Below are 16,628 nucleotides of genomic sequence, written 5' to 3'. Positions count from 1 at the left end.
AGAGAGTTGACTTCAAAAGAAGGTAAAATGTCTCTCACTGCTTTCTAATTTGGGTCTTTCAAATTACCCATGAATTTCCTAAAATACTACTTGTTGGGGAAGATGAAACAGGAAAGCCTTATAAATATGATTGCCTGACAAAAGATTTTGGGAATATGAAAACTATAAGCGACATCGAAATGAAGGCCACCTTTGAGATACCAAGTCTTAGTTACTGAACACCTGGAAAACAATGGTATGGCCGACTGAAGGTAATCCCCTCTTGATTGAACAGTGCCCTCTGCTCGCAGGCAGGTCCAAGGGTCAGAGCAGACCCTACTAGCTCAGCAGAAGGGGTCCAAAGAGTAGTTTTTAGAAGTTAAGATGTAACACTCTATGGTAATATAACAATTCTTATAGGCTGTATGTAAATGCTATAGGATTTGTATCTTGTATTAGATTGGTTAGTGACAATTAGAATATTCAGTACAGGAGATGATTTATTGTATTGTAATGAGGACTTCTGCAACACTCTACTTACTCCCTTACCTGCTTACTCTCTTACTTACCTCCTCTTCGCTCACTCTTACTGCGCTCTTACCTACTTGCTCTTACTCTTACTCTCTTGCTCTCTTGGGCCTGCTCAGAGCTGCCAGCTGCAGCTCTAAGCAGTGCCCCTGTACCCACGCCCTTTGCAATAAACCGCATGTTCCAAGATCTGACTTCAGAGATCTCTCGTCTCTGTCCGTCCCGACCGTCCAACCCACCCCAGCCCCTACAACTACTACTTTATAGGACTTGTTTCTGATTTATGTAGGTCCTCACTGTAATCTAGTTAGATTGATAGTGCCTTTATAAAGCAGTGAACAGATACACTTTTACTTTATTATTTTAAAAAAAATTTAAAATGTGTATTTATTTATTTTTACAAATCATACAGGAGAAGCACAGAATGTTAATACAAAAAATCAAGCCATGAAGATTTTAACAGCCACCACTTTAATTTTTTGATAATTCTGGATTATGGAAAGAGTAAACTATAAAGATGATCTACAGTGCAGAAGCTTAAAATAATTTACTGTTTCCATAAATATTTCTTATTCCTGAACATCTTTAAGACATGTAAGATGAGACCAGAACTACTAAATGGCCTTCCTTATTATTACAGAGACACTGAGGTAAGTGGAGCACCACTGCATGGCAGTAGTCTGACTCAGTTTGAGGAACAGGAACAGGAACAGTTCAGCTGCAATAAAAAGGCAGAAAAGTACAAGGTTGAACTAATTCCAGTTTTAAAATCCTTTAAAAAATACATTTCAGGAGTTTTACTTTTCATGAAACGGAAACATTCTGATTGTAGCAAAGTTTCACAAATTTATTGTCATATAAAAATGGATTCAAACACAAATAATCAGACTCAAGTCTTGTCAAATACAAAAAGAAGCTTAAAAATAGGACACAATATACAAGACTAGAAGTAGTTAAATATTCCTGAATCCAAAGTAACACTGGGATAATTGTTATTTACAAAATCTTGCCTAAATCTCTTGAGACCATGCTGAGCTACAGTATTAATTTCTCTACCTTTTTTAGGAGATTAACATGCAGATCTGATAGCTGTAAACAATGAAAGGAATGTATACAAATATATGTACATTGAGGCATAGTGCTTTGTAAGGACTTTGTTCCCTGCGGTCAAAGTGAGGAGCCGCTTTTAGTCATTTAGACTTTGGAAGACTTGTTGCATCCCCTCTGTGCCCCTCCTACCTCGAGTTATTTATCACTTAACTGCAAATTCAGAAACAAACTTATTTGAACAAAACAGTCTCCTCAGAAAAAAGCAACTTTACTGTGGAAGGTGATGGTTGTTACAAAAGGACTTCTTGCTATGTGATCCACAAATTAGAAAGAGAGCAAAAAGTAGTCCCCACTGAATAGTTTGTGCATTTAGTATTATGAATGCACTTACTGGACAAGCACCAAACAAACCCACATTTCAGCTGTGGAGAGCAGTATAATGACAATAGATATATACATTATTTTAAATACTTATAAAAATTTAATATACAAATGGATCTGAATATACAATAATGTGGTAATTAAAAAAAATAAAATAACCAAACTATGGCGAGAATACCACCATTAGGCACAAACTATTTCTGGTGTTGGTAATTTTAAGGGAAGTCCAAAGACAGACCATTTATCACTTGTCTGGGTATTTCGAGATGAATCCCTTCAAGATAATGCAAGAACCTATTAAAAAAAAAAAAAGGAGTAAAAATGATTGTTAAGGGAACAAAGTTATTTCCAAATGTAAGGCAACACTTCTATTATTTTGAGAGACAAATGTCCACCTTTCTTGCCTATAATTATTTGACAAAATATTTTATTAAAATCCTTAACTATCTTCTGCCATGAAATGTAGCAAGATTTAGGAAAACCCAAACCTACCTTCTTTTAGTTTTCCCTTGCTCTTTAAGCTTCTCAGACCTACAGATACTGCGGAGAGTGGGGAGGTATTCGAGGGTACTGGCTTGCTTATTGCCCAGGTTTAAAGGACTTCTGGAAAATACAGTTTTGATGACAGCCAGCCTCTTCTGTGCTTTTTTGTGAGTGCTAAAACAGAGAATGAAGCTTTATTGTTTCTTATTCAAGAATGTGCAGCAATGGTTTTATTTCTTTAGGATCAAAGCCACTGGTTTAAAACTCCATAAAACTGATGGTAATCTGCATCCCAATGGATCAGATGTCTGCAGCCTCTGTGTGCTGCTTACACAGCATCACAAAGCTGCACTTGGACAGAAACAGGAGGGCCAGCAGTTTGTTTGGCCAATGCTCTTGTCTTAATCAGGAGTCTGATCTGGGGAGCTCTTCAGTCGAGATACGGATGTGAGGTTCAGTACAACCACAACCAAAAGCATCTGTGGTCTTCAAAAATAAAAAGCATTATGCAATTGGTATTTGCCAGAATATCAGTGTCAGGTCCAGTGTCTAACCATGATATAACCTGGTCGCAGGATGGATGGTCAGATCCATTCTAACATTGCTCCTCTGGGTACCGACTTACAGAAAAAGGCTCTAACCCATTTTCCTGTTCAGACCCCTGAATGGGCTTTAAGTGCCCATTGTAGCGATTTTACCCATGATGACTTGTTTATGTTAAAAAAATGTTTCATGCCCACACTTGATAGCATTCTTTGGTCTTTTACAATGTATTAAAGGTATTCTTTGTTAGCATAAGTTACTACAAAGACTTTGCTTTGGATTTTGTTAGGTCTTCATCAAGCAACACCTACCAACACAACACAGGTTCAGTATGAGCAGGTGACAAATTTGCATGTCTGGTACTTGCAGAATCCATTTAACCCCATCTGTCTTGAAAAAGCCATTCCTTTAGGGTTCTGTTATTCTTTTGGGGGTGGTGGTGGTGTTTGTCCATTTTTAAAGTAACTAGACTAAGGCCACCATTCCTTAACAACATTAGAGTCAGGCTGTTCAAGAAAAGTCACTCTTTGCAGATTGCCAAGAAGTTAATTTAAGGTTGTAAAAGCACAGTGAACAAGATACTGCAGTGTTTTGAGGCACACTGACAACAGTCATAGTGGTATGAATGTGTATACATCAAATCTGAAACAGTCCTACACCCTGTGAAATGCTCTTCTGGACAAATAACTGCACTATACTCCAGAAATATTAACAAAGTCTTACCTTGAATCAGCTGACTGACTGAAGGCTATTCCATTCCTTGTGTTTGAGACAGGCAAAGTAAGTCCCGTCAGCTGATCACTTTCAGGTGTTTTACTGGTACTCAAAAAGGATTCCAAATTTTGTGAAATATTAACAGAACTTTTGGTGAAGCTGAGTGCTTCAATAGCTGCCTTTATTTCACTACAGCTCTGGGAACTCCACCAATCAGTATTTTCTATACTGAACTCATCACAAAGACCATTTCTGATTCTGGCATTTGTCCAATGAAATTCTTCATTTTTAGAAAACTCCAGTGGTTCCCTGGTGTTAGTGTTTACACAGCAATCCAGGAAAGACATGTTTTCCACTAACTCAGTCAGGGAATTCAGACACGGGAAAACAACTGCAGACCTTTTTTCACTTGCTGAGGTTTTAACTTCTTTTTGTTCTTTATGCACCAACAATTTTGATTCCTTTTTATTCATTTCAGCACATGATTTAGGACTATCTGATGGCAAAGTTATGAATTCAGCTGAATAGTTCAGTTCAGTATCAAATAAGTCACTATCATCCAATATCTCAAGTCTTTTCTGAGTCTTTGTCTTTTTAGACCTTTTTCCAGGGCTACTCTTCCCACAGCAAGAACTCTTAGTAGATCTGTTTTTTGGAGAAACTATAGTAGTCTTTTCAAGTATAGGCTTTGAGGCTTCAGACTGGTTTGAAAGAACTTGCACTGGTAAGGGAAGAATAAGGTCAAGATTACTATATACAAAATCCACATGCTTCATCTGGAATTCTGTGAGAAGCTGCATCAATTTATTCAATTCCTCCATGGTTGTGATTTTGTGCTGTAAAATAATAATTGTGAAAGATTTATCAATATATTAAAATATATATTTTTAAAAATAAAAATGTTATTACAGAAAATCTCACACTCCTGGCTTTGTGCTTATGAGGTGAGGGACTGCTTTGCTTGCAGGAGACCATCCCAGTTCAGATTGTACTTAATAACCATGGAATTCTATAATTTCTACAACAAACCTTTTCAAAGATTTGCTTCTAAGATGATGCTATTCCTGGTGATGGTTACACTCAGTTACCTGGCAATCATTAAAAGTATTAACTAGTCAACTACAAAAATACCTTAAGAAATGTAAACAAATCTTCTGAAGGCAACAGGATATTCTTAAGGCCAAGCAACGTCTCTACACAGCCTGTATCACATTTTGGAAACTCCTGAAGATGTGCGTCATCAGCTTGAGAAAAATCCGCCTTGGAATCATTACACTTTGCAGGATCAATGACATTATCTGCATTCCTTGTCCCTTCTCCTTCTGCACAAAGATAACAGGCTTTACTTGAAAGGGAACAACTGCATCATGAAATTGATTTCAATTCCTCAATTCCTGTCACAAAGGATGCTGTAACTGTCACCTCTTGCTGTGGTGCTGGAGGAATGGAGCAGCTGAAATGAGTCATCCCCATGCCCAGTTCACTGCTGGCAGTGTTACCAACCCGCTCTTTCGCTTCCCAAGTAATGTTTGAAGGAGGCTGTGCCTCACTTATCTCTCCCTGTCACTCCCTCACACGCCTAAACTCTTCCTGAATCCTTTGGGATCAAGTTCCTACCCTTGCCTGCTTGCCAGCTGTCCCATTTTTACCCCTTTTTCAGCTCTGCTTCTTCTACATGAATTGCCTACAACTCAGCTACATGGATAAAGAACTGCAAACTCTGAAGGGAAATTACTACTGGTTCCCTTCTTTGCCCTGTTTTGCTACTCAGAACATGAAAGGGAGATAGTAAGTACCATAATGATGGGCAATAAAACCCTGAAAATTTAGTTCCTTATGCATTAATACAAGGCTTTGAAGAAGCTAAAAAATACCAGATCCCCTCCCCCTTCCAATATTTAGGAGTCTTATAAGAAGTTACCATTTATTCATACACATCTAAGAATGCTTAGATTGAGTCAAATTCAAATTTAGATGGATATTTTTTTAGGATTAAATTAAATCAACATACCACAAGGTGCCAAACACTTCTCTTTCAAGCATCCACCTCCACTTCTAACCCAGAATTGTAAGTACAGAACACTTTGTCTGATATCACAGTTATTTGTGGCTAGGAGAGCAGCCAGGTCTTTCACATCTGTCCGTAGGTTCTCAGCCAGGCACAGAGCTTGGAGATAGCTCACAGAGTTTATCTAAACAAGAGTTACACACAGACCACTGAAACAAGTCCTGCCAATCACACTGCAGGAAGTCACACAGGAGCAAATTATTCTATTTATGCTAGCAATGCATTTTGCCTTTTAATACAGAAGATTAGTTTATTAAATTAGATTACAGTTAGATTAAAACCTTTACGGAAAAGCAAAATACCCAATCTATGTAGCTTATGTCAGAGAATTAAGTTCAATTTAGAAATTCAGCTGATTAAAACAAACACACAAACATATTCTGCTCATGGTTCTGAGACTACCTACACCTTGCTTCTCATCACCAGTGATTAGCTTTTACTGAACTATATTAGTTTTAAAGGTTTTTCTTCCATTCTTTCTTTTAACTCTGCAACTGCCTGGAAATCCAACAGGTTTTCAGTTTCACATTAACCAATTTCCCCTTCTCAAAAATTATGTCCTTCTGATTCTCATTTTTTTAGGTTTTTCATCTAATACATAGCTGCAAATAAAACTATTTGCTACACAGAACACTAGTGTTCACATTAAAGGAATAACCCATAATATTTCTAAAATAACTCCAATACTTTTTAATGAATGAACCAATACTGGCATAACCAACCTTCAGATAAGAGCTATCAGATATTTATCTAACTACATTCTAAAATCTAAATGAAGTGGTTAAGTGATGCTCTTATTGTACTTCTCAGTACCAATAAACTGTTTGGAAAATAAATCTTCCATGATAGTAAAACAGCTTCTACATGTAAAGATAAATACATCCTACACATGCTTACATAAACCTCAAAGACATGTCTGTCTCTGATCAAACAAAAATATTACATCAGAAATGTATAAACCTACATGAACATTTAAATTTCAAACTGAAATCAGCTGACAATTACTTGTTTAGGATGTACCTGCATTTCCAGACACAGACTTACCAAGGAAGGGGTTTTAAAGTTGATTTCTTCAAAATAGCCATCAAACATTAAGCTGAATGTTGGATCTATAAAGAAATATCAGTGAACTGTCATGACATTATGTTCAAACCTACTTATTTCCTTTAATCATTAGAGTAGCCAGTAGCTTTATTCAAACACTAAAATACTTGCTTTACAGTCCCCACTCATTTAATTTTGCATTTAGGAGCAGTATTCAACCATCACCATTTACAGCCTCTAATTAAAAGCGGCTCTTCTGTCTGTAAAGCCTAATTACTGTCACAAACACTACTCACCATTGGTGGTAAGAATTACAGGTCGCTTTGCAGTTGCCATGAATGTCTTTATTGCACTTAGAAATCCTGCATCTTCATCAAATATTATATCCACCTACAGAAAACAAAGTATCAATAGCTTGAACAGCAGTTATAAGCTGTGAATACAATCACACTATGTTTCATGTGAATTTTACCTCTTCAAAAAGAATGAGAGATGTTGCACTTTTCCTGTTGTGTTCTCCTCCTTCTTCTTTGTTTATTGACTTAATTTGAGCATCTTTCTTTACTTCCAGTGAATTCTGAGTATTTCCTGCAGATGGATGAATAACTGAGCAGGAAGGAAACCATTTAAAGCTTTCCAGGTACTGGCTTCCAAAGTCCCCCATGTATCAAATGCTTAAGAAAATCTATTATTTCCCCACACAGCTCCACATACACAGTGTAGCATTTCCATCTCCAAAGGTAATGAATTATTAAAAAGGGATATCTACCTCTATTTTTTTCTTCAGATGTTGCTTCTTCATTATTACCTTTATGTTTGGCAGAAATTTTGAAGTAGTTTGCAAGTGTTTTAGGGGGCAAGCTTCGTTGTAATCCTACTCCTTTTGGTGACAGTGGCGGTTTTCTTGGAGAAATAACTTTCTTTGGAGAATACATTTTTTCTGCAAGATACATTTAATATTAAACTTCATCTGGAGATACAATGTCAAACTGATATTTCTCAAACAAATTTAAAGTAAAACTCATTTATTATCTAGTAAATGACAGGTTTACTGATACAGTTTACAGCTGATTTCTGCTTAATTTCCTTTTCTCTTGTTATTGGAAAAGCTTTCTGTTTAACTTTCTATTCAAGTGCCACAGCACTTACTCCACCGCTGCAGAAATAATGTAATCAAGAGTCAGTATTTTAATAAAGTCATTATTTAATTTGGTTTGTAGTTGTGTTAACCAACAGAGCATTTCTTACCATTATGGCCAGATAAGGTAGATCTGCTAACTTTTTAAAGACAACTGATGTCTAAAATTTGTTTGGGGAATTCAGTCTTTAACAACCTCCTCCCCTCCATAAAACCCACCTCATAATTCAAAGCAAACAAAGAACCCCAGGTAAGAACCATGAGACTTACTTGGTGACTTGGTGCTACAACTGTTAAAAAAGCAAGGCTTGTGTGCATTAACACCTTTTTTGTCCACTTGATGAGACTGAGTAGCTTCTTTCAGCTGGGACAGTATCTGTCTCCCACTACGTTGGCAAGAGGCATTGACTTCAAATATCTGCAATGGTATTTAATTGACAAAAAAAAAAAAAAAAAAAAAAAAATTAAAGTGTAGACATCTTGTATTACAAATGCTTTTGTATCATTAGTTATAAATAAGAAAAATGCACTGAGGAAACAACTCCACAAACCTTAAACCCAAGCTCCTGAGCACAAGCATACACTGCAGCAGTCTTCCCCACTCCTGGTGGGCCAGTTATCAGAACTGTATTGCAAAGGGTTATCTCTTCCTCAATATCAGATTTACTATCTTTAAAGTCAAGGCTGCTTAAAGAATCTGTAGAATTATTAAAAAGAAAATAAAGGATTACTGTTATTTTTTTGCCAACTTTTAAGAAAAGATAAGCTGTATTAATTCTATCGGTACCTTCTTGCTCTTTGTCCTCCTTTTCCCTTTTCTGATGTCGTTTTTCTTCCAAATCAGCTCTCTTTTTCCATTCTTTTAACCAACTATAAAAGGAAGGAATGAAACAAGAATAAAAACTGCTGGTGAATTAAGTAAACCAGATTAAGATGGAACAGAATATAAAACTAGTGGACATCAGCCACTTGTTATCCTACAGAAACCTATCAAGTCGTTCAGATAAAAGCAAAAAAATGTTCAGGATTTGATTCTTTCGTAGAAAATGTTTCCTTTTTCATTCTCCATTCTATTAGCTGATTGGTATAAAAACAAGTCATTTGGTGAACTACTTAATCCCTCATAATTTAGTGTTGTTTTGTCAGATGGATCTTTAAATTCTATGTAAGAGCCACACCAGTAACTGAAGCCCACACAGAAAATTTAACTGAAAGCACAATGTATTAGGTGGATTTCAGTGCTAAATTCCTGTCAAAAGCAGAGGCAGTACAGCAAGGTCAGACTATGATGCTTGTAGGGAAGTACAGACAAGTACTTGAGCATTATCAAGTAACATGAGGTTTTGAGTTATTTTAGGAATGGATCCATGTTCCCACTTCTGACCTGTGTAGCCTTTCAATCTCTTTCTTGTTCCCTACAAGTTCACTCGAATCTTGAGGCTGATATTTTTCTGTCCAGAGCACGTCTTCCTTTTCCACACCTACAGAAAAAATATTATCCATTTTTAAATAGTTCTTCATGCAACAGATTTGATCAAGTCTAGTGAAGTACTAGGACTAGATACGATTTTTGCATCACAGTGGAAAGCTGACATACATTACACATACACTTCCCCAGTGCAAAGATTAAAATGAGACAGGAAATGCAGTTACCTGAAGGTGCACTTGGATCTGATAAACACTCAGTGTCTTCTGTCACACCATCTGGTTTCTGGGTCTTGTTTTTTTCCAAATGTGTGGCTTGTCCTGTCTCTGCTTTTTTTTCTGCAGATATGGGAGGAATAAGGTTCCTGGGAACTCTTGATTTCATTTCTGTCTCTGTACTTTCAAGTTGTTTTCTTCTTTTTGATTTGCGGTCTTCTGTTTCTTTTCTTTTCCTCTTCGTTTCCTTCCAATTGTCAGGTTGTTTCTGAATTACATCAAGATTTGCAGTGCCATCTCTGCTTTCTAAGAAAAGAAATTGCATCCTTTTAAAATTTCAGGCTATGTCCCTTACTACTGTACATTTGTTTAAGCCATATTTGAAGAATTTGGTCAAAATAACCTAAAATGTGAGGATCAATTTATTTCCAGCAACAGTATTCCTTCAGTAGTGTATTTTTTAAAATTCCCCATTGTTTTTTAATGCCAGTGAGAGTGAGAGTGGTTTTTTTCCCCTACATAGATTCCTAACCTTGTGTACTGTTTTCCAAAGCCAAGTGTTCTGTTTGCTTTTTCAGGAACCTGTAGTAGTATTTTCTCACTGGAAATTGAGAATTAGAAGACACGATCTCATCTAGCAAATCTTTCTTGAATACATCAGGAAAAGCTGGTCGGTGGCCTGAAAGCTGGAATACACGCACAGAGAATTACTCAAAACTTTACACAGAATGCTTTCCATAATTTAAACTGGCAGTGTCTTGTTAAATTCAGAGATTAACAGAAACTGTTAAGAACTGATGAGAACTGTCTGATGTTAAGATGCAAAATGGGTAACTCACACACAGGGAAATTTTAAAAAAATTAAACAAATTACAGGACTGAAACAGATTCAAACTACAGGGTTTTTTAAAAACATAAATCCAAACAAATATCAAAACAACTTGAATTTTAAAGTACTAACCACAGGTGCAGAACAACTTCCAGTTTGTTTTGAATTCACAGTGGAAAATTCACCAAGTGAGAGAGTGATTTTTGTGGTGTTGGTGACTTCAGTACTCAGTTCCCTCAGCTTAGTTAATACAGGGCATGATGGTGATTGCAGTTTCCACATTGGAGAACCTACAAAAGAACCCCCACCAAAAACAAAACAAGAGTTAGCTTCTATTCTAGGGAAAAGAAATAGGCTGGTCTTCTCTCTTTTTGCCTTGTCAGAAGAAAATGTTTTCTGCCCAAATCAGCCCAATACAATCTTTATTCTCCAAATTGGAACTTAACAGATCAACTTCTTTTTACTAAATATTAAGAATTTTGCATCCTTACCCATGTATGTATAGACTACTTTAGCATCAATTTAATTTGTAAATTTTGTATTCAAAAACATCTCACTCGAAGCTTCTAAGTTTTGTTTTCTTACCGAGACACAAAACAAGAGGAAACTCCCACCTATTCCAGTCTTAAGCTGTTCAAGTTTTTTCTTTTTTGCACAAATTCCTCAAATTATTACATACATTTAAACAAAACCCAAAAGCATAAAAAAGGCTTACAGTCATCCTTCTGCTGTACATGGACAACAGTCTTAAAACAGGAACTTGCAAGAGAGTATGCTTCCATTGCTGCTGCTTTCTTTGCAATCTGCCTTTTCAGTGATTCTGGCAATCCACTCATCAGGAATTCACGTTTTGCTCTGAACTGATCATCATCTTGAGAATTTTCAGATGCATCTTGGCTTTAATGAAAATAGAAAAAAAAAAAAAAGAAAGAATTATTAGAACTTCCAGCTATGCAAGGCTGAATTTAATCACATTCTCTTCCACCTGAGTTAAAAATAGTCTGTTAGAACTGCTAAAAATTATTTTAATGTAATTAGTTTGAATTTAATTCTCAGTTTTGTGTTAAAAATTTTAATCTAAAAAAATTCTCTTTGTTTTCGTATTTTTACATGCAATTAGAGACTCCTTTTTAATCCATCATCAACTACATTTCCACACATCTAATATGGCTCTAAAATGATTGAGGAACTCTCCAACACACCCCTAAAATTTTGCAAGCAGATTAAAATACTAATCAGTATAAAAGTCATGAATATTTATAGCACATCAGTCAGTGTATTTAAATCTGTCAAATGAGAGAATGGTAAAGTAACCTTGAAATGTATTTTGATTTTTAAGTAACTGCACACTTGACAACTGACCTGCTTTCATCAAAGATCATGACTGGTTCACCTGCAGAGTTTTGAGCATTTTTGCCTAGGCAGGATGGTGGATATCTCAGTTTCCCTTTAAAAAGGTTAAAAAAAAAAAAAAATTAGATTAGCACTGATACGAGATTCTAACCTTGCTTCACCACCTGTATGTTCCATTTAACATCATGGAATCTCCTTTTCTTAAGGGAAAGTTGAGTATTTTAACAAAATTCATTATAGCTTTATTTCTAATTATTTCCTTAGTATGGATGTTATTTTCTAAAATTAGGAAAAAAAAGGAGAGGCAACAAAACATGGTATACTACTGACAGTTTTTCAAACAAATAGTTTTCCCTGAATAAAGAAAAATCAAAACAACACATGTAAATAACCTCTGCACTATTAATCCAGGTAAATCAGAAGAAAAGATGAATGTACTGCAAAAAGGCAGCTTTATAAAATAAAGTTACAATCATCAATAATATTAAATGTTTCTATATTAAAAAATAAACACATTCAGTAAAACCCAATTACCGCTGGAATGCTTCGCAACCTTCAAGTTTTCAGACTTCTTCCCCAAAACATCATTTAAGCTCCGAAGTTTCTTTTCCTTCACACTCTGCTCTGTAGTAGTGACACTATTCACACTTGAATCTAGAATTATTACTGATTCCTAGAAGGAAAGCAAACCAAATAAGAAAAGCAACACAACTTTTCCTCCTTTATTAACAATACATTGCAGATATCTACCTTAGCTTGCAAACATTTCTTGTAAAGAATCAAGTAGGAATCATTTGTGTAGCTTAAATCAATCACAAATATATCAAAATATTCCCCCTCCCCCCAGTATAGTCTTACATCACTTTCTTCTAATTTTTTCTTCTCAGCAAGAGCTCGCTGCCGAGACGAGCGCCTCACGGGAGCTGAGTCTTCATTCACTTTTGATCTGTTATGCTGTATAGCCTTTGCTTTTTCAATCAGCTGCTTTGCTTTGGATATGTTTTTAGAAGTGGAATTTATCTGTTAACAAAAACCAAAAGAACTGAAATACCAATTAATAGTGCTATCTTCACTAAGTACTTTGCATATAAACATAATTTTTCACTTTCATGTAAGTATGTAATTGTTGCAAAATTTCATTGGTATCAAAAAGAAAATTAAATAATTGAAAGGAGAAGCAAACCAAGATGATACCAACAGTTTTCAAAAGGGAGTGAGCCCTGCAAGCAGATCCTCAATTTGTCCAGGGAACAAATAAAATATGGGCGGTGACATTCTTAAGCCTCAGCTGTTCTGCTGTGCCCAAACACTATCACAAATCACTGGATCATTTAGGTTGGAAAAGACCTCTGAGATCATCAAGTCCAACCTCTGACGAATCACCATCTTGTCAAGTAAACCATGCCACAAAGTGCCACGTCCAGTGGTTTCCACATCCCATCCTGAGAATGTGAAGCACAGGAGCATGCTATTTTATGAGATTTTTCTGTTATGAAAGGTGGATTTTTACTGATAAAACATGTTTTAAAATCTAAAGTAGAAGAAACTATCGCAAATTCTATCATAAATCAGAGTAATATTCCCTATCCACTGAGCAGCTGGGAACTGTCATACTGTACTACATTAGACTATTACACAAGACTGAATAGACCACAATTATACCCATTTAGGAAATGACAGAACACTGACACCAATGGTTACATAAATTACCTTTGTGTTTTTGGAGTGAGACTCTTCCTTTCTCATTGCTTCAACTTTATTTGATTTTGTAGCTGCTTTGATACGTGTAAACCTCATTCTAATTAGGGAAAAAAGTATTATGAAATTAGTACTGTTTAATAAAAGGAAATGTTACTCTCAAAATCATTTTCAAAAGCCTCTAAAAATACAGTGCTGTAAACAGAAGCAACCCCCTAACTGGTGGTTGAGGTCTTTTTGTTGTTTGGTTGCTTGGTTGGGGGGTTTTTGGATGTCTTTAGTGCAAACAAATTTATAGTCAGCTTTAGTTCTTCTCTATTTTTACCCACCATGATCAGTATCCATGCAACTTTGGTATACAATCAATTTATAATTATGTCTTATTTTCAAAATATTTGCATACAATTAATGGGCAAAAAGGTAGAATATACTCTAAAACGTTTACCTTATTGGGCTGTTTCCATCAAAGGGCACAATAATCACCTCAGCTCTGTATATGTTGCTTTTCTTGCAGGATTGCCTGCGTGCTTTTGGGGTGGAAGTCTCTAATGGGCAGCCACCTAATTCATCTGCAGAACAGGCACTTTTAGCCCTGGGCTTTTTAGGTGTAACATTTGTTGATGTTTTGGTTTTCTGCTGCCTTAAACTCCTCCTTAACTCACTCACTTTTGGACTTGATGGAATTATTACATCTAAGATGTTTTCCACAGTAATAACATTAGCACCTGAATCCTCTTCTCCATTATAATTGCTAGTGTTTGAGACATCAGTTTCCTTAGTTTCTGAAGCCTTCTTCCTTCTGTTTCCTTTTTTCTGAACCTTCCTAGGTCTTCTGGGTTTAGTTCTATTGCTTTTAGGTTTAGAATGTGTGTGTTTGTCCACATAATCTTCTCGTATCCCACTTTCCAATCCTTTATTTGAAGGAATGACATCTTCAGATCCTTCTTTTTCTTTTGAAGACTTTGCAGCAGCTTGCTTTTGTTTTCCAGGTGCCTTTTTAACTCCACTTTTTGCTACATCTGCTGTTGGTTGTCTAAAAGCCTTCATAAACTGATGCTTTTCTTCCAGAGTACATTTTGGCTTCAGAGAATCCGATCCTGCAGTCTCCAGTACAGCCAGCTCCAATTCTTCTTCCTCAATAACGACATTGGATTTTCTTTTCTGAGCCACCTGTTCAGTTTGGTCAGTGTCCAAGAGGGGTGGGCTGCTTTCTTTTTCCCCTACACGTCCCTTCTGCTTCAAAAAAATGGAAGCTATTTTCCTAGAGCCTTTTTGCTCCTTATTTAATGGAGATAATTTGGGGGGAATGGAATGAACTTGTGCAAGGACAGTCACCGTTCGGAGTGGCAGCTGTTGAGACTCCTCACACTTTTCTGGGTCACTAATACTATCACTTTTGTCCATTTCATTTGCTGTACCAGAAGTGTCCATTGCTGGCTTTGTGTCTCCTTCAACATTATTTTCTCCCTGACTTCTCAAGAAGTCCTCAAATGACACTGTTATTGTACAATTATTTACCTGGGATGTCCCATCATCCATATCAACCTCAAAACTGGAATCACCAATAGCATCACCACACTCTGCTACTGTGTTTGTCTCTTCAGTTTCCTTTTTACACATTTCATTCATCTGGTTTTCTGATGAAGAGCTTTCAGACAAATCAATATTTACTTTGTGCTTCCTTTTCCTTGATTTTCTTACCCTATTTTTTGATCCCTTTGTTTCACAACCAAAGCTTTTTGCATTTTTTCTAGAGGAGACAGTGTTTGGGAAGTTCTCTCTTTGCACATTATCTTCTGCTGATTCTCTTGCACATTTTTGGTCCACTAGAGCACAAGAAGCAATAAAGTCATTACTGTCTCGTTGCAGTCCTGTAGTTATTCCGCTGTCATCACTACTAATTTCTATTTCATGGTCATTCTCAGATTCTTTTGTTTCTTTTAGCGTATTATTTAAATTAACTTTCTTCCCTTTTCTCTTCCGCTTTAAAGTTGGCTTGAAAGATGATTTATACTCTTTGTCATCAGCATCCAACAGTATTTTACTTTCTCCAGCTCCAACTGGGAATGCAGCATTCCCAGTTGCAGATGTCTTTTTAAAATAATCCAAGATATTGTTGGATTTTGGTGATGACAATGCTTTATCCACTGGTTTTGCTAATGGTGAAAAATACCTTGTGATTGTTTTTACAGAAGCATCTTCCTCTCGCCGCTTCTTGCATGGCTGTAAAAGGTACAACATGAATCTTAGTTTTAAAAAAACTTAAGATGACTTATATAGTACTTTTTCAGAAAACAAAAATTCATGTTAATGTGCTCAGACTGTGCATGCCTCAACTTTATCTCCGTGTTTTCAAAGGCCATCTAAGCCTGAAATAAAGATTCTGCTGTTTCAAATAAATAGAAATCCTGTTCTGAAACCTTGAGATGGTCAAAACTGAAAGGGACCACAAGGTCTTCAGAACAGCAATGCAGAGATTTCACAATACTGGAAGTCTGAAAGTCTAGTTCAATTCAGATGATCGACCTTGACATGTTCCCCAGAGCATCTGTTGAGCATTTAAGAGGGAATTCCAACATCACTTAAACAGGTCTGATCCTGCTGTAAATATCTGACATATCTTAGGAAGACACTGTATCTTTAAGAGTACTTAAAGAAAATGAACACAAGAGAACTCTTATCTCGTATAATGATTCAAACCATAAAAGAGCATTTACTCCTACAGCTCCAAGAAAGACTTTGGTTTATAAAGACTTTTATAACTCCTAGTTTACTAGAAACTGAACTCCTCTGAAATCACACCCTCTGAAGCAGAAAACCCCTCTTCCCAAAGCCCTTCGAAAGCGTTTAATGACAGCCCGGGCCGCGGGGCTGCGCGGACCGTCAAAAGCACCCGGGGGCGGGCGGCACCTCACACCTCCCCTGGTTACACCGGACGGGCCGTGTCAGGGGAGAGCGCCAAAGAGGGCGAACGCCAAAGGGAGTGATCGCCAAAGGAGCGCCGCCCGTCAGCTGCACCCCCTCTCTCCACCCTCACAGCGCGACCCCGGGCCCGCGTCCCCACCTGAACGTCGCCGTCGTTCCCGGGGAGGAGGGGGGAGGCGGCCGCCGCGGCCACGGTGACCCTGCCCACCATGCCCCGGCTGCTGCGGGCGCGGAGCCCTCCCGGATCGTTCGGG

The 16,628-nt window shown here is 37.0% G+C and overlaps 1 protein-coding gene across 1 annotated transcript; it reads right to left on the bottom strand.

Annotated features, from left to right (window-relative positions):
• Positions 1-2,153: 2,153 nt before the first annotated feature.
• Positions 2,154-16,585, bottom strand: ATAD5 (ATPase family AAA domain containing 5; the record flags this gene model as incomplete). Its single annotated transcript, XM_082293964.1, has 23 exons — positions 2,154-2,232; positions 2,431-2,595; positions 3,688-4,514; positions 4,810-5,000; positions 5,690-5,870; positions 6,791-6,855; positions 7,087-7,180; positions 7,263-7,378; positions 7,560-7,730; positions 8,199-8,346; positions 8,480-8,625; positions 8,716-8,798; positions 9,313-9,409; positions 9,582-9,875; positions 10,102-10,255; positions 10,531-10,688; positions 11,114-11,295; positions 11,761-11,845; positions 12,286-12,424; positions 12,610-12,771; positions 13,462-13,549; positions 13,895-15,672; positions 16,514-16,585. The coding sequence occupies 23 exons, from the start codon at positions 16,583-16,585 to the stop codon at positions 2,154-2,156; spliced, it is 5,475 nt and encodes a 1,824-aa protein (XP_082150090.1).
• Positions 16,586-16,628: the final 43 nt, after the last annotated feature.

The sequence above is a fragment of the Coloeus monedula genome, assembly GCF_965178545.1.
Source record: "Coloeus monedula genome assembly, chromosome: 19".
Taxonomy (NCBI): Eukaryota; Metazoa; Chordata; class Aves; order Passeriformes; family Corvidae; genus Coloeus; species Coloeus monedula.
Note: the sequence above shows the minus strand (reverse complement) of the source record. Positions and strands in the feature narration are given on the sequence as shown.